Source organism: Balaenoptera borealis (genome assembly GCF_965194805.1).
Source record: "Balaenoptera borealis genome assembly, chromosome: 2".
Taxonomy (NCBI): domain Eukaryota; kingdom Metazoa; phylum Chordata; class Mammalia; order Artiodactyla; family Balaenopteridae; genus Balaenoptera; species Balaenoptera borealis.
The window spans coordinates 181,099,284-181,121,250 of NC_138867.1; the positions used below are offsets into that span (position 1 = coordinate 181,099,284).

The 21,967-nt window shown below is 48.9% G+C and overlaps 1 protein-coding gene across 5 annotated transcripts in view; it reads left to right on the forward strand.

The window, feature by feature from the left end:
- The window catches only part of SAFB2 (scaffold attachment factor B2), a 61,376-nt gene that overhangs the window by 9,804 nt on the left and 29,605 nt on the right, over nt 1–21,967 (forward strand). For all 5 annotated transcript variants that reach the window (XR_014241209.1, XR_014241210.1, XM_082379215.1 and 2 more), the window contains exons 7-18: nt 418–928; nt 1,351–1,400; nt 1,927–2,027; nt 6,816–6,965; nt 7,054–7,166; nt 11,325–11,455; nt 12,733–12,824; nt 15,629–15,765; nt 17,174–17,464; nt 18,450–18,590; nt 19,766–19,808; nt 21,137–21,267. Coding sequence is in view for 3 of the 5 variants with exons in the window: in XM_082379215.1 (XP_082235341.1) it covers nt 418–928; nt 1,351–1,400; nt 1,927–2,027; nt 6,816–6,965; nt 7,054–7,166; nt 11,325–11,455; nt 12,733–12,824; nt 15,629–15,765; nt 17,174–17,464; nt 18,450–18,590; nt 19,766–19,808; nt 21,137–21,267 (1,891 nt within the window). In the remaining 2 variants the exon portion in view is untranslated. The remainder of the gene's footprint in view (nt 1–417; nt 929–1,350; nt 1,401–1,926; nt 2,028–6,815; nt 6,966–7,053; nt 7,167–11,324; nt 11,456–12,732; nt 12,825–15,628; nt 15,766–17,173; nt 17,465–18,449; nt 18,591–19,765; nt 19,809–21,136; nt 21,268–21,967) is intronic.

Sequence of the window (21,967 nt, forward strand, 5' to 3'; positions counted from 1 at the left end):
GTTTCTGGTTTTCCTGTTGGACTGTTCTGTTCAAAGAATTATAAAGAAATTTGGAAATTGAGCTGTCCTTGAATGGTGATTGCGTTCGATTGAGCACCTTGGACATTGGAAAAATAAGTCGAAGACCCAGACTTGAACAGAAGCATGAAGACTGTCGAGAAGCAGCCACACGGTTGTAGGTGTTTAAACCTGTGGGGCCTTTTCTCTTCCATGTAGCGTAGAGGCTTGCTCTCGCAGGCGGTTGGAGCGCAGGTAGTGTAACCAGTGTAACTTTGTGTACCCGCGGGTTTTCCAATCTCTGTGTAGCTAGCAGTTCTCTTCGTGTTAGTGTGGCAGCCGTGCCAGTTCCACATTTGTGATTGCTTTATTTCCCTGGTAATTAAACCTTGTGCCATTCTATTCCTGTTAAATCCGTAGAAAATGAGAAAATACTCGACATTTTGGGGGAAACTTGTAAATCTGAGCCAGTAAAAGAAGAAGGTTCCGAGCTGGAGCAGCCATTTGCACAGGAAACAAGTAGCGTGGGGCCAGACAGAAAGCTTGCGGAGGAAGAGGACCTTTTTGACAGCGCCCATCCGGAGGAGGGTGATTTAGATTTGGCCAGCGAGTCAACAGCACAAGCTCAGTCGAGCAAGGCAGACACCCTGTTAGCGGTAGTGAAAAGGGAGCCCGTGGAGCAGACAGGCGATGGCGAGAGGACGGACTGTGAGCCTGTAGGGCTAGAGAAGCCAGTTGAGCAGAGTAGTAAAGCCTCAGAGCACACGGAAGCCTGTAGCGAGGAGGCCTCGGAAGCGCCCCCGGAAGCCTCAAGCCCAGACCCCAGGGATAGCAAAGAAGACGTGAAGAAGTTTGCTTTTGAAGCTTGTAATGAAGTCCCTCCGGCTCCTAAAGAGTCCTCAGCCAGTGAGGGCGCTGATCAGAAAATGAGGTTTGTTTTTTCTCAGTTTTAGACCAGACGCTATCTCCTTTTCATTGGTCGTTTAATGACACACATAAGCTGTTGTTTCTGCAATTGGCCAGCCAGACTGATGCAATTGTAGTTTACTTCTAAAGTTTTATTTCTCTTTGTGTATTTTTAATGGGTGATTTCAATTCCTTTTGTTTTTCTCAACCTACTCTGGTTGTGCTCTTAAATTGTTAAGTGTTATCTTCAGCTAAATCGAATTGACTTTTAAGAATCTGCCATTGTATTTGGGGGGTCAGATTTCCAATATAAGCTTGTAAAGGTGCTGTTAAAATTTTATTTCAGACTAATTTTCTGGTAGGTATTCAGTTTTAGCACATATCATACTTTGATTTAGTTGTCTTCCATTTTATTCCTGTACGAGTAACAGTAACTTTTGTCTCTAGCTCTTTTAAGGAAGAAAAAGATATAAAGCCAATCATTAAAGATGAAAAAGGTATGATTTAATTTACACGGCAGGGAGCCATCTATGGATCCCTTATTTTGGGAGGGAGGGGCCTGCAAGTATCCACAATTTGGATACAGTAGTTGGTTTTATTATGGATTACTGGAATTAATCATCTAATGGTATCTTGAGAGACAAGTTTTAAATGTTGATGAGCTTCTGTATTTTATGCCTTTGTTGTGATTATTGCTTATGGACTAGTGAAAATCCTATTACAGGACAGGTCTACCTATGGAATAATAGAATTTTAGAAAGTGCTGTCTTGGTTGAGAGCTGATCATTGAAGCCATTTCAGTTTGTAACTGACATGACATGATTATTCCTCGAGTAAGAAAACTCAGTTTCTGTGATCCAGATTTTTCGTCTTCTGTCCAGTTTGTTGGCGGTAATTAAATTCTTGACTCAGAGGAGTCGAGACTGGATTTAGTTAGGGTTTAAGAGAGGGCTACATGTTAGGAGTGGTCGAGCTTACTGTTATGCCTTGAGGTAAAGCATAATCATCTCCCTCCTGCTTCAGGTCGAATCAGCAGTAGTTCTGGAAGGAATCTGTGGGTCAGTGGACTGTCTTCCACAACTCGAGCGACAGATCTGAAGAACCTTTTCAGCAAATATGGAAAGGTATGCTCCCCTTGACCTCCTGTCACCGTGCCTTGATTTGGCATTAAAATATAATAAACCTACGAGTTTAGAAACGTCATACTCGCTGTTAATTTTATTGGTTCTTGTTTCTGGCTGGGGGAAAACAAACAAACAAGAACAAAAACTCCAAGGTGGGGGACCCAATCAGTGGTGGCTAGTAAGCCTTGTTTCCTGGTTGAGAGTGGGTGACAGGCAGAGTAGACAGCTTATAGAACGCTGCTCAGAGAAGGTATGTAAAAGCTACAGTCTACATGTCCTTGCTGTGCTTCCACCTTCTCTTGAACAAACTCTTTTAGCCAATACAAAACTTGAAGCTGGCATGATGAGGTTTTTTCCCTTAACGGTGAGTGAAGAGTTGGTCTCCATGTATCTTCTACCATCTAAAGTATATAGTTTGAGAATTGGAACAGGACAGTGGCTTAAAAATAAATCAACTGGGGACTTCCCTGACGGTCCAGTGGTTAGGACTCCACGGCTTTCACTGCCAGGGGCGTGGGTTTGATCCCTGGTTGGGGAACTAAGATCCCACAAGCCGCGTGGCCAAAAATTAAAAAAAAATAAAGTTAATTTAAAAAAAAATTTTTTTTTTAATATATTAACTGATATATTGGTCACAGGAGCAGGAGGAAAGTAATACAGTTCAGAAGCCTTCCGAGGAACATTTAAGAATGATTTTGTTGTTTTGGAATTAGGTAGTGAAATTGTCTTATCAGAAGCCTTAGCGACTGCCCTGGTCTGCTGGGGACCTGTGGGGAGTGACCCTGGGGAGAGAAGTAGGCGAGGTACTGCTCAGCGGCAGGAAGTTGCAGGGATTTCAGGCAGAGGTTTGGCATCTGTGTCATCCTGGCTGCCCAGGTCATTCCTTTGCTCAGGTCCTTGTTCCCCAAATAGGTGTTAGTGAAGGGGTTAGGGAATGAAGCAGACAGGACCCAGAAGAAGCATTCCAAAGGGTGTAGAACACTATTAAGCCCAAACCTATTCACTCACTTATTTAGAATCAGGCACTGATTGTAAAGCCAAAGCAAACAGATACAAAGGGCATTGTCATCATAGATCTTACACTGGTGGAAGATCGCTTAAGAAATAAATGCATAATGTGTTACGATAAGTATATTGAAGATTTCAGTATGCCATCAGTGTGTGGTAGGAAGGCCTAATTTAGATTTGGGAAGTAGGTTCAGCAGTCGTCGCTGAGGAAGTGACATTTAGGCCAAGGGCTGCGTGATTAGTTTGCCTGGCCCTTGGAGCTCAGCTCTGGACCAGAGCAACAGGACCTAGGAAGGCCCCGCAGCAGGACAAGGCTTTGGAAGTGGATGAGTAGAGAAAGGCTTCTGTGAGGAGCTTGATAGCAGAGGACGGGAAGTGGGGAAAGGGCACAGACAGGAACATGGGAGCTTTTTGTGGTATCTGCTCTCACTTAAGTTTATCTGTCATCGGAAGTGATGCCCTTATAAGGATAATGTTTGATGGAAAGGTCAAATGACCCCATGATTAGCTCAGCCCTCTCGTTGAGGAGAGGGAAGAAGGCAAAGCTTCATCTCTGATATGAGAACTGACATCTGTATCCATCTCAGCAGAGGCTCTAGCCGTGTATGGGGTGCTTTGGACAGATCGGGGCTTTCTTCAGGCAGAAGTGCAAATGTCAGGGTCTGCAGGGATCTTAGGGAGCATGTATCCCCCTCACCATCTCACAGTCTGGTACACTGAGGTCCAGAGAGAGGAGAGCACTTGTTCACGTTGACCCACTGAGTTCAGAGGAGGTCACAGCCAGAAGCCATGGCTCCTGTGTCTTAGGCTTTTTGTATATCCCAACCCTCACGTCTTTGAATGTCCTCTGGGAACATTTACACTTAACGGAAGCATTGGTATGGTAGGATTTAAATCTGTGCTCTTGCTCTGTGTTTTGTATCTGTCTTGTTTCTTCTTGGAATCCTTGTACCTGTTTGCTTTTTTTTTTTTTTTTTTTTGATATGGACCATTTTTAAAGTCTTTATTGAATTTGTTACTGTATTGTTTCTGTTTTAAGTTTTGGTTTTTTGGCTGCGAGGCATGTGGGATCTTAGCTCCCTGACCAGGGATCAAACCCACACCCCCTGAATTGGAAGGTGAAGTCTTTTTTTAAGACATTTTAAAATTTTTAAATGTTTTTTAATTTATTTTTGGCTGTGTTGGGTCTTCGTTGCTGCGCGTGGGCTTTTCTCTAGTTGTGGCGAGTGGGGGCTACTCTTCATTGTGGTGTGTGGGCTTATTGTGGTGGCTTCTCTTGTTGCAGAGCACAGGCTCTAGGTACGCAGGCTTCAGTAGTTGCGGCACACGGGCTTTAGTAGTTGGGCACGCGGGCTTAGTTGCTCCGTGGCTTGTGGGATCTTCTCGGACCAGCAATCGAATCTGTGTCCCCGGCATTGGCAGGTGGATTCTTAACCAGTGAGCCACCAGGGGAGTTCCTGGAAGGTGAAGTCTTAACCACTGGACTGCCAGGGAAGTCCCTGTTTATCTGCTTGATTTTGCACTGCATGTGATTTGTGCCTTATTAGCTATATCTAGTCTATGTAACTAGTTTCTATTTTAGTTTCTTGAGGTGTAAAGTTGAGTTTATTGGAGATTTTTCTTGTTTCTTGATGTAGGCATTTATTTCTATGAACTTTCCCCTTAGATTGCTTTTGCTGCATCTCATAAGTTTTGGTATGTTGTATTTCCAGGTTCATTTGTCTCGAGGTGTTATTTGATTCATCACAGTCTATCTCCCAGTGACTTTATACCAGTTCCCAAGTAGTATGAGAGCCCTACAGCAGTGCACTGCCATTTTCCCCTCCAGCCTTTGTGACGTTATCTTACGTTTTACTTCTATTTAATAAAGCACACAGTGCGTTATTGGCTTTTTATTGGTGAGTTGTTTTGTTTTTAAAGAAAAGTGGGTTTTTAGTTACTCATGTGTATTTACCATTTTGGGGTGCTCTTTTTTCCTTTTTGTTTGTCCATGTTCCCCCTGGGTATCGTTTTCCTGCCTCCTTAAACATGTCTTGTAGTGCAGCATTGTGGATGGTGAATTCTCACGGCATGTGCATGCCTGAGAAAGCTCTTGCTTTGCCTTTGTCTTGCTGGGTATAGAATTCAAGGTTGGCTGCTTTCCTCCAGGCGGCATAGCCACTCTGTTCCTTGGTTGCGTCCTCTCCAACCAGCTGGCTGTCGTTCTCACCTTTGCTCCTTAGTGTTCGTGCCTCTTGTCTTCCTCTGTCTGCCTTCACGATTTCTCTTTACCACTGGTTAAGTTTGCTGCTGCTGTGCTTTGGTTTCATTGGCGAAGATTTTTTCCTGTGCTCCCCGCCTATGAGGACATATTGCTGTTGCTCTGGTTCATTTTGTTTTTTCTGTCTTTTTTCTTGGTTTAATTTCAAATGGTTTTTCTTACTACGTCTTCAAGTTCCCTACTTTTTTCTTTTGTCACGTCTGTCCTCAGGCCCATCTGGTGTAGTCTTTTCCAGAAATTCGGCTTGGGTATTTTTAAACATCTTCCATGTGCTTACCTGATGTGCTCAGTTGTTGCTCTGCCTTCTGGAACGTACAGGATACGGCCCTCCTTGCTCACTAGTTCTGTCATTGTGTCATTTCTAATGACTGTTTCTCCTTTTCTGTGCTAGAGCCCTGTTTTCCTGCTCCTTGGCTAGCTAGCCTCGTTGTCTTTGATGCCATGTGATGACTTTCACCTTGTTGGGTGCTGGTCCTTCCTGTGTCCCCATAAATGTCTTTGCGCGTTTGCTGGGTCACAGTTCAGTCACTTGCTCCTTCTGAGGCTTGTTGTTAGGCTTCACCAGTCAGGCCAGGGCAGCCTTTAGCTGTGGCTAGCTTTGTCCACTCCTGAGGCTGGACCCTTCTGAGTACTCAGCCTCACATGCCCGGGAATTACAAGCTTTTCCACTCTGGCTGGTGGGGTCACTCCGGTAACAGTGAACCGTTTATGGTCCTGAGTGAGCCCGGGGGCTTGTTCCCTCTGTCCGTCACTGGTGGGTGTCTCTCTAGCCTGGTTGGGCACCTCACACAGGTGCACGGTTGTGGGCAGCCCTCTCCTCTGTGGTATTGTGATTGCTTGCTGCCGTCATCTCCTCTGACTCTGAGCGCTGTCTGTTCAGGGATGCTGCCCCTCACTCCCTCCTCCCTGTTGCTGGCTGGAACTCCTAGGTGGTGTGCCAGGGCCGTCATAGGAGACACCCCTCGGTGTTCCCCCCTTGCAGGGCTCACCGTCCTATGCAGGCTGCTGTCCAGTGTCTGAAAACCCTTGTTGCCCACATTTCCTCCGGGTTTTTAGTTTCAGGTGGCGGGAGGGTAGCTGCTTGGTGCTCTGTCTTGGCTGGAAGCGGAAGCCCTCTCTGCCTCATGTCAGAGCTGTTCTCAGCCCGGGCCTGCACGAATTGGGGTGCATTTCTGAGTCAGCATCCCCGTAGCTTTCCATGGGAACAGTGGAATTGGAGAAAAAGGTCTGAGTGGGAAGGACTTTAGATTAATTAACAGGTTGTGGTTGATGAAGTCTAACTATCTTTAGCTTTTCTTGTTTGTATTTTGTCACTGTGAGGGCTAATCTTAGAAGCAATTGTATTTTGATAGGTCAGGATTTATTAGAACCACTTTAATAATTTGTTATGAAGAACAATAATTTCTAGAGCAGTAAAAACAAGTGGAAATAATTCTGATGATCAGTTAACTGCTAGCAGTTCTTGATAACGTAGTGTGGTTATTTGCATGAGAAAATAAGAGTACCCTTTTCTCACAAAGGTTGTTGGAGCCAAAGTGGTGACCAATGCCCGCAGTCCCGGGGCCCGGTGCTACGGGTTTGTCACCATGTCAACATCCGATGAGGCCACAAAGTGTATCAGCCATCTCCACAGAACTGAGCTTCATGGAAGAATGATCTCTGTTGAGAAGGTGAGGCTGTTCTTGCTGTCGTAACTCACAGAGCTCACAGGCCAGAAGACCTGGTCCCTAACCTGTTTCTGTCTGTGTTGTATTTTAGGCCAAAAACGAACCTGCTGGGAAAAAGCTGTGTGACAGAAAAGAGTGTGAAGTGAAGAAGGAAAAATTGTCTAATGTTGAAAGACATCATTCTGTGGAGATCAAAGTTGAAAAGTAAAGTGCTTTTTTAAAACCTTTCCCTTCAGAGGAGGGCAGGTGGCAGCCACAGGGTCACCAGCTCCTTATTTAAATCTTGGGTGGTTTTTGGCATCTTGCTGCCACTTAGTATTTATGTCCAAGCAAATTAGTAATCTGTTGAAAAAATAACACAGACTGAAAGATGTTTGAACAACACGGGTTTGAACTGCTCAGGTCCGCTCACACGGGCAGTTTTTTCAGGAGTAAATACTACAGTACTACAGGTGCAGAGTTGGTTGAACCTGCAGGTGTGGAACCGCGGATAGGGAGAGCCGATTATGAAGTTACATGTGGATTTTCGACTGTGGAGGGTCGGCACCCCAATCCCCATGCTTTTCAAGGGTCAGCTGTGTTTTTACTTCATTCTTGGCATTCTGAGCCCTTGCATGGCCTCTCAAACCTTGGAATCATTTCCTGGTCCACATTGATCTTTGTGCAGTTATTGTATTTTATCACAGCAACTGCAGAAGCCCAGTTTTGCAAAGACAGTTTCATCCAAAGGAATGTAGCCTGATCTAATATTGAAACGAGTGACCACAAGCTAGTGGTTCCCGTGTTGTCTGGCAGATAGCGAGTATTTCTTTGTTTCCCTCAAAAATTTAAGATATCCCAGGGCAGTTGTGAGTTCACCCATCCTGGTGTACCTTGGCACCATAGTTTGGGAACCACAGGTCTGAGAGACTACCTTTATAAAGGAGGTGATTTGCATCTTTAATCAAGATGAAAACAGGGACAGATCTTTCAAAGCAAACATTCCCTATTGATACTTTTACCAAAATTGTAGGTTTATCTTTTTTGAGAAGGTAGACTGTTGACGGGCTTGACAGGGTGCTATTCTCAGAATGCACAGTTTATGTTGAGTTTGTATTGTCGGCACAGATTATTTTCATTTCTAGGTCCACTCACACCCTAAAAATTGAATCTTTTGCTGAGAATGTCAGTCTCACAGTAATTCTGTTTTTCTGGGGTTTTTTTTTTTTTTTTTAATTTTTTTTTAAGTACATATATTTTTTTAAAATTAATTAATTTATTTATTTTTGGCTGTGTTGGGTCTTCGCTTCTGTGCGAGGGCTTTCTCTAGTTGTGGCAAGTGGGGGCCACTCTTCATCGAGGTGCGCGGGCCTCTCACTATCGCGGCCTCTCTTGTCGCGGAGCACAGGCTCCAGACGCGCAGGCTCAGTAATTGTGGCTCACGGGCCCAGTCGCTCCGCGGCATGTGAGATCTTCCCAGACCAGGGCTCGAACCCGTGTCCCCTGCATTGGCAGGCAGATTCTCAACCACTGCGCCACCAGGGAAGCCCCTTTTTTTTTTTAATGTAAGAAAATTTATAGTTAAATAAACATGACTATGGGCATTACATTCATAAGTTAAACTTGGTTTTTAAAGATGTACTTGTCCATCTTCGTTGTAGCCAAATTGGAATTTGTAAACCCAGGAGAAATGCATGTCAGATTAGCTTTTTTGTATTTAGGGGTGAGAACGTAATTTTATTGGCAGCTTCTCCAAAGAGACACATCCTGTTGGTAGTGCTAAAAACCTGTACTGGGGGAACATGGGGAGCTGTTGGGAGTTCCTGGTATTCTTAGCACCTCGAGATGCATTTCATATGTTGATTTTCTGATCTCAAAAGTGATACATGTTTACGGGGAAAGGAAGGGGATGTAATCACTAGTTAGCGTCTGTGGTTTCCGCAGCCCCTGGAACGATGCTGTGAGGTCTGTGCTCTGTGTGGAAGGAGAGACAGCTCAGAAAGGAGCAGCGCCGGGCCTGAGGCGAGCAGGGGGTGGCTACCCCCAGCGCAGGGCTGCTTAACTGGGTGATGAGCTTAAAATGAAACCACACTGCTTTCAAGTGGTTTGTGTAGGAGGCTGAGCATTTTAAAGTTCGTTTTTAATCTTACTCTCTTCTTCAGTGAACACCCTCATTTGACCTTTTGTGGGTTTTTTTTTGGCTGCATTGGGTCTTCGTTGCTGTGTGGGCTTTCTCCAGTTGCGGCGAGCGGGGGCTACCCTTCGTTGTGGTGCGTGGGCTTCTCATTGCGGTGGCTTCTCTTATTGCGGAGCACAGGCTCTAGGCACGTGAGCTTCAGTAGATGTAGCGCACAGGCTCAGTAGTTATGGCTCACAGGCTCTAGAGCTCAATGCTCAGTAGTTGTGGCACATGGGCTTACTTGCTCCGCGGCATGTGGGATCTTCCTGGACCAGGGCTCGAACCTGTGTCCCCTGCATTGGCAGGGGGATTCTTAACCACTGCGCCACTGGGAATATCCCTGACTTTTCGTTTTTAAGAATTTCTAGGTTTGGTAGTCAGCCTAAGTGACATAGAGAAGCTTTTCCTAAAGAGGTTGCTTGTCTTGAATGAGTTTTTATTTAATTGCCATTTGGAAAGCACACACAGATGTCAAGCATAATCCCACTACCCAGGGCTGACACTTGCGGTATCTATTCCTCTGGTCTTTTTTTCCTACATATAATATTTTTTAGACATTGCTTTTTAGGGAATTCCCTGGCAGTCTAGTGGTTAGGACTCTGTGCTTTCACTGCCGAGGGCCCAGGTTCAATCCCTGGTTGGGGAATTAAGATCCCATAAGCTGTGTGGTGCAGCAAAAAAAAAAGAAAGAAATTGGTTTTTAACTTAATTAGTGTTATCAAGAAGTCCATTTGTGTCTAGGAGGTGCCGTGTGAGTCCGGAACAAGTAGGAAGGGTCTCCTTTCAAGACATTTTGTAAGGCTACTGGGAGGGAGAAGGTGCCGCCCCGGAACAGTGGAAAAGTCACGTCAGAGATGGTGTCCGGGGCTTTATTTGCAGTCAGGTAGTGAGCGGAAGCAGTCTCTAATCTGTCAGAAGAGAACCGGGTAAATAACAGTGGGCTGTGGTGCCAGCAGTCGAAAGGACCCAGATCTGTGCGTGTGTCCACACAGCCCAACCTGCAGGGCACGCGGTGAAAGGCATTGTAGAGCAGCACACGAGGAACATCCCGCTGTGTCAGTCTTAAGAAATCTAGAGCATCACTGTAGGGCGTCATGGTTACGGGAATATGTGAGTGAAGCCAGGAGAGGCGGAGCCTCACGATTGACAGTAAAGGTACTGGTGGTGGCTGTCACAGGGTTGGAGACTGTCACAGGGACGGCTGTATCTAGAGTGTTTTGTGTTGTAAAGGGAAAGCAGTATGTTACAAACATTTACAGTTTTCAGTTCTGATAGACACCATCAATTATTATTTTGTTTCATTCTGAAATTGAATATTTCTCAAAATAAGTAGTTTTAAAGCTTCATGCTGTGGAAGTTTAGGAGGGAGGAAGTGTGAGCTGAGGGGCATCTGGGAGAGGTTTCCTCAGGCATCCTGAGCTCTGCCTGGGTAGTGGGAAGAGAGGGCAGGAGGTGCTTGTTAGCGGACCCCATAGGACCTGGCTTTCCCATCCTGGACCCTGGCACGCAGTGGGCATTTTGTCAGTGTGGAGTTTAACTGCCGGGGACAAACAGCAGTAGGGAATGTGGGAGACACGTTTGAATGGCAGCGACGATTTGTTTGACTGCTTAGCATGAAACTGCCTTCAGTTGAAATGGCACTAACAGTTTCCACATTTGCTGGCAACTCACGTGCCATTTTGCCTCCCCCAAAGCGTGCAGAAATTACCAGGTGCGGTGGGGGGGGGGGGTGGTCTGGGTGAGTGGCCCAGGGCTTCCTGCAGCAGGCACCGCCCCTCCTTGTACTGTACCTCCAATCTGTTTTATACTCTGCTTTTTGGAAAAAGTGTTTTTCCCTATAAAACTTAAAAGTAATATTCCATACATACAAGAAGAAACATTTGAAGTTAGTTTTTAACAAGCTTTCCTATGTAATTGGAGTGTTTCTCATGTCTGCTTCTGGGCCTGTTTACGCACGGGTACATCTGGCATTTTGGGAAGGCACCCCACGAGCCTGTAGTTTCATCCAGCATGTTTCTAGATGTGGCAGGTAACTTAAGTGGGAAGGGGTGTATCTAAAGAGGGTATTATCATTACCACAGTTTTCAAATAATTTTTTCCCTCCGACTGGCAGCGGGCGGGTTTGCTTTGTGTGGAAGTCTGAGTGTGAGCTACTCTTGTGAGAATCTCAGGGCCTCAAGTGTGATCACCATGTTTCTAAACAGAACTGTAATTAAGAAGGAAGAGAAGATGGAGAAGAAGGAGGAAAGAAAACCTGAAAACATTAAAAAGGAAGAAAAAGATGAAGATGAGCTGAAACCAGGAGCAGCCAATCGGTCCCGAGTCACCAGATCAGGTGATGAGAGTCTGTGGAGTGTTCACGAGAAGGGAAGAGGCGGCGAGGGCCGCAGGCGGGTTGCATGGAGTGAGGGCCCGGCAGGCTCGGTGCCTTTGCTGAGCTGTGCTGCGTGCAGGAAGCTCTTAGAGGACAGAGCTTCCGGTGATGAAATGGCCAAAAGGGGTTTCTCCGCAACATCAGAAATCTGTAGTTTTTCTGGTCGGGATCTGTGTTTATTGGTGGCCCAGTGACCTGGGTGTTGGCTTCTCTTGAGTCTCCGGTAGAATAGAACGTGGGATTTGCAAGAGCAAGGTATCCTGGTTCCTGTGACTAATTCCATGCAGTTCTGCACGTATGTCATTGAGTTTTCCCTGCATTTATGTTAAAACCAGATATAGTAAAAAAAAAAAAAAGAAAAGTAGAGAAAACTAAAACCTCAGAGCATCTATACCCATTATAAAAGTTTATTGTGCAATGCACCTTCAGGTTTGCATGAGACTCCACAGAAAGTTTTGTGAAAAAAAGTGAAACCAGTGCGCTCCCCCCACACACACGCCCTCCACCCCCCATAAAACAGAAACAACCCAACCATCTGGAACCTTGGAATTTGGTACGGCACATTACAAGTTACATCTCAAGTGTTTGGGGTAATTTACCAGCAGTCTCAAGAGGAACGTGTTTTTAAAATGTTCCTCCAGTATTGTAAATCTCCCTAAATCAGTAATTGTTCTGGTTGTTAGAGCCTGCTTTTCGTGTCATTGAGGGGAAAATCAGTTTGGAAGCCTTTATTGCGGTAGATGAATGAGGGGAGCCCACCTGTCTGGCGGGGCCCTCCGAGCTGGCAGGCCGTGTCTGACTCAGCACAGGGGCCTGGGTTCTGCAGAGCTCTCCAGAACGTGTGGGAGGAATGCACGTTGAAGTGCATGATCCCTGGAGCCACCGGGGTTTAGCGTGGGGGTGAAGGAGGCCCGAGCGTGGGACGTGTTTGTGCCCACGTTGCAGAATGCAGTTTAATTCCCGTTTATGCTGTAAGGTGTGAACAGATCATGCCACTTCATTCCAGATGAGCGAAGGCCTGTCGGGGTGCCCCGTCCACCTCAGACCCGCTGTTGCCACGTGGGTATCACTGACTTCACGTCACAGAGGGGAGAGAGATGGGGCGCCGAGGCTCCAGCGCTTATCAGCAGTCGTTGGAGGGTGCGTCCAGAGCACCTGGTCGGCGGGGCTGCTGCCTGCGGTCAGGAGCGGGGAGGGTGTCAGCATGACTTCCTAAGTGGCTGTGTTTTCTCCTGAAGGAAGCAGAGGCATGGAACGAACAGTCGTGATGGATAAATCGAAAGGGGAACCTGTCATTAGTGTGAAAACCACAAGCAGGTCAAAAGAGAGAGTAAGTATCGCTTCTGCCCTCTCAAGTCTGGCTGGTTCTGATGGTGGTTTAACAACCACTCTGATTTGCGGTATGAGAACAACGTTGTTTCACCTTTGAAATGTTAAGAAAAAGCACTCAAAAGGCGTATTATCAAAAGGCGTATTAACTATTTAGAGTATATGTACAGACACAAACTAGGTTCTGAAACTTACTTCAAAACAATACTTAACCATGTTTGCTCCCTGTAAATTTGTTGACCCTTTGCCAGTCCTGTTAGGTTATACTGTTTTCTAGAAGGAGAATTGATTCACACATTGGATGGAATGGGCAAGACCCAGGGCTTGTCAAGTTGGAAGGCAGGTTCTACTCTTTGGTTAATCTAATAGTACTTTATTCATTTTCTTTAGTTTTTCTAGTCTCCTATTAAATTAACCAAAAAGAAAAGTAGAGTCCACCCTAAAACTGTCTTCCATGTTATCAAAGAATGAGCTCCATTGCTTCTGTGGTCCATGCTGCTGGACAAGCTAGTTGCTTGTCCATTTTGCTTCTTCTACTCTGGAAAACAAAACCAGCTGCATCCAGCTGAAGGTTCTAACTAAAAGGTTAACGAGGAGAGTAGTGCTGTGTTAGTGAGTGCAGAGCTAACAGTATTCATCCAAGAACACTTTGTGGTCTTGAGACTTAATTTTGAAATGAACATTTGGGTTCTATAAAGCAGCAGTTGCTAATGCTGTTTTTCCTCTGGGCTGTAGGAAAATCATAAAATACAGAGAAGTCTAGAGAAGAAAACCCAAAAAGGCCTATAATTTTACCACCCAAATAACTCTGATGTTAAAATAGTAAGTAATAGTGCAGGCCTGATTAGAGCATACACGTGGTATAGGAAGATACAAGGTAAGCGAAGCAGAAGCCTGTGCTCTGCATGGGCTCCCCGCAAAGGGCATTACACATGCGGCACACGTGTCTACACTCAGAAACACCATGGGGAAAGGGTCTTCCCATAACTTGCTGCTGTACACCTCTTGTATGTGATGTCTTGGAGAGCTTTGTGTATTGAGACATACAGTTCTGCTTTTTCTGCTTTTAAAAAAATTTTTTTTAAATTTGAAATAATTACAGATTCACAGGAAATTGAGGCCCAGGAACCCATCACCTGGTTTCATCCAGTGGTTCCGTCTCGTGTAACTGTGTAGCACAGTCGCAGAGCCAGGAGGGTGGCATAGGGGGTGTGAACAGTGCTAGGACATTTTGTCACCCGTGTAGATTTGTGTCCCGTCACCACAATCCAGATGCAGAACTAGTCCATCAGCACAAAGATCTCCTCCTTGGTATCCCTTTATTGTCACAGCCACCCCACCAGCCCATCCCCAGCACTGGGAAACCTCTAACCTGTCTTACATCACCAGCATGTTGTTGTTGTGAGGAAGTGTATAAATGGAATCATGCAACCGTGACCTTGAGATGGGCCATTTCCCTCAGCGTGATGTCCCTGAAATCCATCCAGGTGGTGGTGTGTGTCCTTTTCCTTGTAAAGCTCGTATCATTCAGCTTACGGATGCACCTTGATCATTTTTAACCAGTTCCCTGGTGATGGACACTTGGTTGTTTCCGCATCCCCTATTGAAAATGGCTGCAGCGCAACATTGACGTGCACGCCTCTTGGCAGTGCTGGTCCAAAGCCGCCAGGACGTTGCTCGTTCTGATAGAACTATCAGAGTGCCCTTCAGAAAGCTTATGGAGGATACTTAGGTTCACTGAGTGCGTAGTGTGTGCTGGGCCGCTAGGAAGTGGCCGAGGCCAGGCTGTGAGCTTGGAGAAGGATTCGGCACCTCCACTGCCATGCTGGCCTCCCCAGAAGATCACATCCGTACCTCGGAACATAGGGCATCTGCCCTTCCTCACTCCAGCCTGCAGTGTGTGTGATCAGACTCTCAACTCTGCCCATCTTGAGGGTAATGGCGATGCTTTGAGTTGCAGATCTGTCCCTGTAATGAGGGTGTCCTCTGTGTCCCCCTCCTTTGCCTGTCTTTCTTTTGGATTGCTTTGTCTTTCATTGATGTTTTTGCCCCTTAGTGAGTGAATTAAGAAAATAAGCTGAGGAGCTTTTTAAAAATGTCTCCCAGGCCCCCCTTCCCTGGAGATTCTGAGGTGGCGGGTCTGCAGGAGGCCCTGGGTTCTGATCTACGTAAAAACTTCCTGGGAGAGTCTGCTTGTGGCCAGTTTGGGAGTCCCAGCCTTTGAGAGCCTCAGAAATGGGTATCGGCTGTCAGTGTTTCCTGCCTTCTCCCAGAAATGGAAGAGCATAGAAGTTGCTCACTGGTACTTTCTACCTTACTGGCAGTGCTGTTTTACATTCAGGTGCCTTTGGCTTGTTCTGTTTTGAGGCCACCTGCCTGAGGCCTGAGCCAATAGCTCAGAAGTGAAAAACGCAGCCCCTCCTCCAGCTGTCTGTCTAGATAGCTAGACAGCTGCTTCGACAGCTTCCCCACTGAACCAAGGGGTCGCTGCGGGCATCGAGTGCACATGCCCTGTGCCTCTGGGGAGCCTCGTTTTGCTTTAGGTAATGCAGAGCGCTTGGCTCTGCTGCTGCAGAAAAACTGCTGAGGTTTCACCCCACCTTTTCTCTTCCATTAATGCCCTTTGAAAGCAAGACTCTAGCGGCGTAACTCAGATGGCGGTGTGAGGCGGCCTGTGCTGGGGCTTCCCTGTAAACCACGTGGGATTGAAGGATCTTAGTCTAGTCCAGATATGCATACTCCACTTGCGTCGTGCATCTGTTGTCAGCAGTTTCCTAACATTAATAAACCAATTTTGGTAAACAGAGCTCAAAGAGTCAGGATCGCAAATCGGAAAGCAAAGAGAAGAGAGACATCTTGTCCTTTGACAAAATCAAAGAGCAAAGGGAACGAGAGCGCCAGAGGCAGCGGGAACGGGAAATCCGAGAGACAGAGAGGCGGCGGTGAGTGGGGGCCGAGCGAGGCCGGCGGGTCTGTGGTCTCCTCTTGGGAGGGTTGCTCTTCCAAACGAGTCGCCTGTGTGGCCTTGGCTCACTGGCCTCCTAGTGTGTTTGCTCTGAGACCGAAAGGCGGGGGGCTCACACTGGCCCATGGTTGTCCCGTGACATCTCATCAGAGCCCGTTTCTGCTCAGCAGCATCTCCCTGGCTGCAGTTGCACCCTGGACCAGGTGGCAAGCAGACCCACGCCGCCTGTGGCTTTGGTAGAAGGGTCTCCAGGGTTGAGGCCTCAGTTTTCGCCGCCAAACCCTTCCACGTGAATTAGATCAACATGGCAGCCCAGGAACAGGCTGGCCTGTTAGAGCTGTGATTCACATCTTCGCTCCTGAGACGTCTGCGTTTCGTGGCGTTTTCAGGCAGCAGCGGTCCCACAGCAATTCTGTGCCCCTTTGCTGAGGAGATGGTTTGTTGAAGCAGGCCTGTCATTTCCATTTTCGCTTTCTGCCATTTCACACCAGGATGTCTAGAGCTCCCTCGTCATTTTCCCTCAAACATTACCCAGTGAAGTTGTGATGCTGTAGCGTTTGGGAAACTTTCTTGAGCTAAAGCAGATCGTGGAGAAACTTCCCCAGTTTGCTTTTCCAAAACTGTGTGATTTCAGCCTCTGCATATGGGGTTTAGCAAGTAAAAGTTTCTTGGTCTATTTGGAGATGTTTTGCTTCCAGTCGGCTTGCCCTTGGCTTGGACCCTTCCCAGGCACTGTGGGAGGGTGTGAAGAGAGCAGAACGGGGTTCCCCAGTCCCCGCTCAGCTCCTGGTGTGCGGTGGCTGATAAATGAGACCTCCGTCCCCTTCGCTGGTGACTGGCCTTCTCCTGTCCCCACACCTTCTTAGGTCCCTTCAAAATGACGTGCTCATTAAAAATACAGCCTTGTAGAGGGGAGGGGTGACAAAAAGGCAGTGTTGATTGTCCCTCTTCAGGGAAAGCTGCTATCATCCGTGTCTCCAGGGTTTTCTCCGTGCCCAGCAGCTTCAGAGTAGCAATTATCCTTTGCTTTTCTTACTTTCCTGACCTTTATTTAGCTATGGCTTTGTTTTGGTGCTCCTTGAGCCAGGTCCTCCTGGTCTGGACCTGAGGCTCTGTGTCTGCTCGTCATCACCCCCTCCCTCCCAGCTCACCCCAGCTTTGCTGTTTGGAGAAGGGAAAGTGTGGAGATGGTGGTTTCTGGCAGATCGAGCAGCTTAGGGAGCCGGTTAGTGCCGCCTAGTAGCTGGCGGAGGGGCAGCCAGGCCCGGGGCGAGCCAGTTCATGTCTGGGAGCTGGAAGGTTCCAGGCTCCTTCGGAGGACGACGTCTTGATGGCCGGGCGCCACCACGTCGGGAAGTCAGGGCGGCCTTCCTGTGTTCCCCCAGAGAGCGTGAGCAGCGTGAGAGGGAGCAGCGCCTGGACGCCCTCCACGAGGGGAAGGAGAAGGCTCGGCTGCAGCGGGAGCGCCTGCAGCTCGAGCGCCAGCGGCAGCGGCTGGAGCGGGAGCGGCTGGAGCGGGAGCGGCTGGAGCGGGAGCGCGAGCGCGTGGAGCGGGAGCGCCGGAAGGAGCAGGAGCGCATCCAGCGCGAGCGCGAGGAGCTGCGGCACCAGCAGGAGCAGCTGCGCTACGAGCAGGAGCGGCGCTCGGTGCTCAGGAGGCCCTACGACGTGGGGCGGTAAGGCCCCCGCCCGGAGCGGGAGGAGGTGGTGCTTCCCCTGACGTGGAAGGGGCCGCCCCCGCTCCCGTCCACCTGAGCGTAGGGAGTCGGAGGTGTTTCAGACAGAACCTGGGCCTCTGGACGCCTGGGCAGGGCTCCTTCCTGCCACCTCTGTGGCCAGTGCAGCGTTTTTTCCCCACCCAAGTTATTCTTCAGAGAATCTTGATCGTTGCCACTTGCTAAAGGGTTTGTGATGCTTTCGCCTAGGCCGTCCCGTTATTCGCACTGTGGTTCCTGGTGGAGCATGACCACTGTCTAGTGGGTAGGAGACAACCAAGCATGCGTTATGCCGCATTCACTGCCGTCTCTGTCAGGCTCGTGTGTCCTCCTAGAGGGAGAGGCACAGGGTTGGGTGCTGTGGAAAAGGAGATTGCCTTCCCACTCAGAAAGTAGGTTTATTGCTCTCCAGCTTCTCTGACGGCCACCCATCACCCCACCACCCGTGAGCCTTATTTTCTGGTAAAAATCAGGAAGAAGATAATTGGATACCGTCCCAAGTTGTATGTAGTTTGCCATCACCCGATCTAATTCCCTTCGCTTCTGCAAAAGCTCAGAGGGAGGTTCAGGTTAGCATAGCAGACGAGGAGGTGAGAATGTGGTGACTCGGAACCTCATTCCAGGAGAATCAAAGATTTCATTGCACTTGCATCTGAGTTCATGTGGGGATCAAGGTATTAACAGCCTTGTGACACAATTAGCTCACAGCAGTTCTTTTTTCAGGATTGTCAGATGAGAATGCCAGTATGCCTTTTGGCAGTTTGGGGGATTTTAATTTATCAAATCAAAGCAATAATGATTGAATGTTTAGAGATTAGCCCTGCGGGACATTTTAAATGGTACTGGGTCTGGAGAGAGAGCTCCCCTCCCCACTTCTGCCCTCTTTCTTTTTCCCCTCATTCTCTTTCATAAATGAAATTTGCATCCTTTTTAAAATAAAAAACAGGCGAGATGACGCCTATTGGCCAGAGGGAAAGCGCATGGCCATGGAGGACAGATACCGCCCAGACTTCCCTCGGCCCGATCACCGTTTCCACGACTTTGACCACCGTGACCGGGGCCAGTACCAGGAGCACGTGGCCGACAGGTCAGTGCCCCGCCCCACTCCTACAGCAGTGATAGGTCTCCGTCTGTTTCTTAATGTCTGGTGCACTCGTGAGGTTCCTAGTGGGTGCCTTTGACCGTCACACGTGGGATTTAGAAACAGACCTTGAGCAGGACGTTGGGATCGGTGGTCATGTACGACATCCTGGCTTTGTCTAGGGGGAAGGCACCTCGGAGCACGTTTCATGCACTGTCCTCTTAGGACAGACGGGTCCTGGGAAGGACCTGAACCTCGGCTTCCCCCATGCTCAGCTCTCTTGGGGGTGGCCCAGGGCTTTGGGCTTCACAGCTCCCTGGGGGGTCTCCACGGCCACACTTCCTCCCTGTCCCTCCCACCAGCACGAGCTGCTCTGGAGCGTGGGGCTTTGAGGAGGGTGTGGCCTGGCCTCCTTGTTCACACAGATGAGAAAGCAGTTTAGAGAAAGGCCGTGACCCGCCTGAGCCATCTGCAGGGGTCACTGACTGGCATGGGGTCGTGCCAGCCCACGTGAAGAGAGCTGACTGTGGAACGTGGCAGAGGTCCTGTTAGACCTGCTTTGTGTTTCAAGGGTCTGGGTGGGTTATTTTTTTTTGCCAGTGCCTTTTTAATGAAGATTATATCTCGTTTCTTAGAAAAGCAGCCCTTGATTTTTCCAGTTTAAGAATTCTCTCTTTAGGTTTCTCATCATGCTCCCCTGAGCTGCATATCCTTGAGCCATTTCACCGCTCATTAGCTCTGGGAAGGAAGAGTGGGGAAGGACAGGCTGAGAAGCCACTCCTTTAATTAATTATGGCTGGAATTGGTTTCAGATGTGGCGTGAGTCACCTGTGTTGGGTCAGACCAGAGGTTAGGGACCCGCCGAGGCTTTCTTATTACCTGGCTTGTCATCAGGCCACAGATAAATTATAGGCATTAGCTTCATGGTGTGGGCTCTACTTCTGAGACCCCTCTAAGGGATTTTAGTTCAGTAAAACCTTCGTTCCCACCTTCTTAGGATCCCACTTCACTCCTACCCCCAGAGAAAGCTGCGAGGCAGTTTTTTTTCAGGCCAGTAAGTTACAGTTCTCATGTGGTAAAAGAGGATAAGTACTCCAGTTGGGGAACTCTTCTGTGTGGTTTGCAGCAGTGTTGTATAGAGCCATCAGCTGCCTTTGGAATGAGACATTTCTTTTTTGCAGGAGGGAAGGTTCAAGGTCAGTGATGGGAGAGCGAGATGGGCAGGTGAGTAAAAGCCAGATAGCAGGCCAGGGGCGCGCCTGCTTCTGTGGGGTGGGCGGGGCGTGGAGATGTCAGTTCTGGCCGGTGAGTAGATGTGCACGGAATTGATTAGTGAGTCTGCATTTTTTATTTTATTTGTTTATTTTATTTTATTTTATTTTTTGTCTGCATTGGGTCTTCATTGCTGCGAAGTAGTGGGGACTACTCTTCATTGCGGTGCGCGGGCTTCTCATTGCGGTGGCTTCTCTTGTGGAGCATGGGCTCTGGGTGCACAGGCTTCAGTAGTTATGGTGCTCAGTAGCTGTGGCTCGCAGGCTCTAGAGCGCAGGCTCAGTAGTTGTGGCACATGGGCTTAGTTGCTCCATGGCATGTGGGATCTTCCCGGACCAGGGCTGGAACCCGTGTCCCCTGCATTGGCAGACGGATTCTTAACCACTGCGCCACTAGGGAAGTCTCGAGTCTGTGTTTTTTAAATAGGTAGGGCTTGTTTCTCGTTGTATTCAGTAGAAACTAATTGAAGAGATACTTGGTTGCCTACTTGTTTGGAGTGCCTTCGAGTCTAGGCACTGTGGGATGCCCCAAATGGGGGCTTAGTGGCCTGGTAGGGGGTCATTTAGGTCATGTTTTGGGGCATTCCTCTGTGTTGGGTACTGGGATGGGTCCCCGTGTCTGATAGTCTGCAGGTTCCCTGTGAGAGGTGCCTAGGGTGTCAGTCAGAGAAGAGAGGAGGCCTCCACGAGAAAGGTGGGAGACGGCATCAGAATCATGGCTTTTTAAAATAGGGGTGCGGGTTTTGAGAGAGTGCTATATTCTCTCTTGCTCCCCAGGTGTGCTGGCTTCCTGAGCACTGACTTGGTTGGCCAGGGGTACTAAGCCGTTCCTGCCTTCAGTACTTGCTTCCAGGCCTCCGCAGTACTCTGAGCAGAGAGGGCTCTGAGGGCGCTGGCCTGACCTAGGGGTGTGGGGAGGGCCCTCCTGTGTCCAGCAAGGAGCAGGTGCCCTGACTCTTCAGGGAAGGCGGGTCTGAGTGACTCTTCTCAGTGGTCCCTGAAGCATGGGGCTATCCACGCTCACGGGTGGGAGGGCCCACCGCTGGCCCTTCGTGTGGCACCAGCGATGGAGCTTTAGGGGAGCTCGGGGTTCTCAAGGAGGGGGTCAGGAAGTGTCCAAAGGGGCCTGGGCAGGTCCTCGTGGGTGGCTGGGGTGCTGAGCCACACCCCAGCACGCTGAGGCAGGGTCTGCAGGTTGCCGAGACCCAGGAGGTAGGCCTGCCGCGAGCTTGTCTGGGAGCCATGTGACTGGAGTCGCCCTGTCCCTCTTGTGCCTTCCAGCACTACTCAGATGACCGCCACGGCCACGGAGGACCACCAGAGCGCCATGGCCGCGACTCCCGAGACGGCTGGGGTGGCTACGGCTCCGACAAGAGGATGAGCGAGGGCCGGGGGCTGCCTCCTCCCCCCAGGTTAGCGTGCAGGCCACAGAGGGGCTGGGCATCACTGTCCTCGCCTGGTGACAGGTTGGCTTCTCTGAAAGTGAACCGGGCATGTGTACCTGTCAGGTCGCCTGGAACGGCCCCTCCTGGCCCTGTGTGGGCCCTGCCTGCTGAAGGCGGCAACCCTGAAGCCGTCTAAGGCTTGTCCCCATCAGTAGTAGAGAAGCTTTACCCCACCCCACCCCCGAAGTTGTCTTTAGGTGTTTGTAAGGCCGGTGTCACAGCTACCACAAGTTTCTGCTGCACCTCTAGGTGGGTTTTCGGGTGTTGATCAAAGACTGGAGTGCCGGTGTGACAGATGAGAGTGTTCCTTCCTGAGCGACCTGCTTAACACTGGGTCCTTTTATGTCTATCGTTTAGTCCTGTTTGCGCTAAATTTAAATGGGCGAGCTCCTGCCCTGACAGCAGGCTGCACTGTGCAGTGTCACCATGTGACTGGGGGGCTGTCACCTGAGACCACAGGCGTTGCACGCACCGGGGTGCACTCACCCTTGCAGACAGGTGTGGGGGGTCTGCTGGCTTCCTGGTCCTGGGCCTTGGAGCAGTGGTCACCGGTGGGCAGTGCCCTCGTCCTTCCACACCCAGCCTGGGGCTGGGAGGCTTTCCTGTAGGCCTCCAGGGGCTGCTGTAGGCCTCCAGTGGGTACCGTGTTTGGATTTTCATCTCCCAG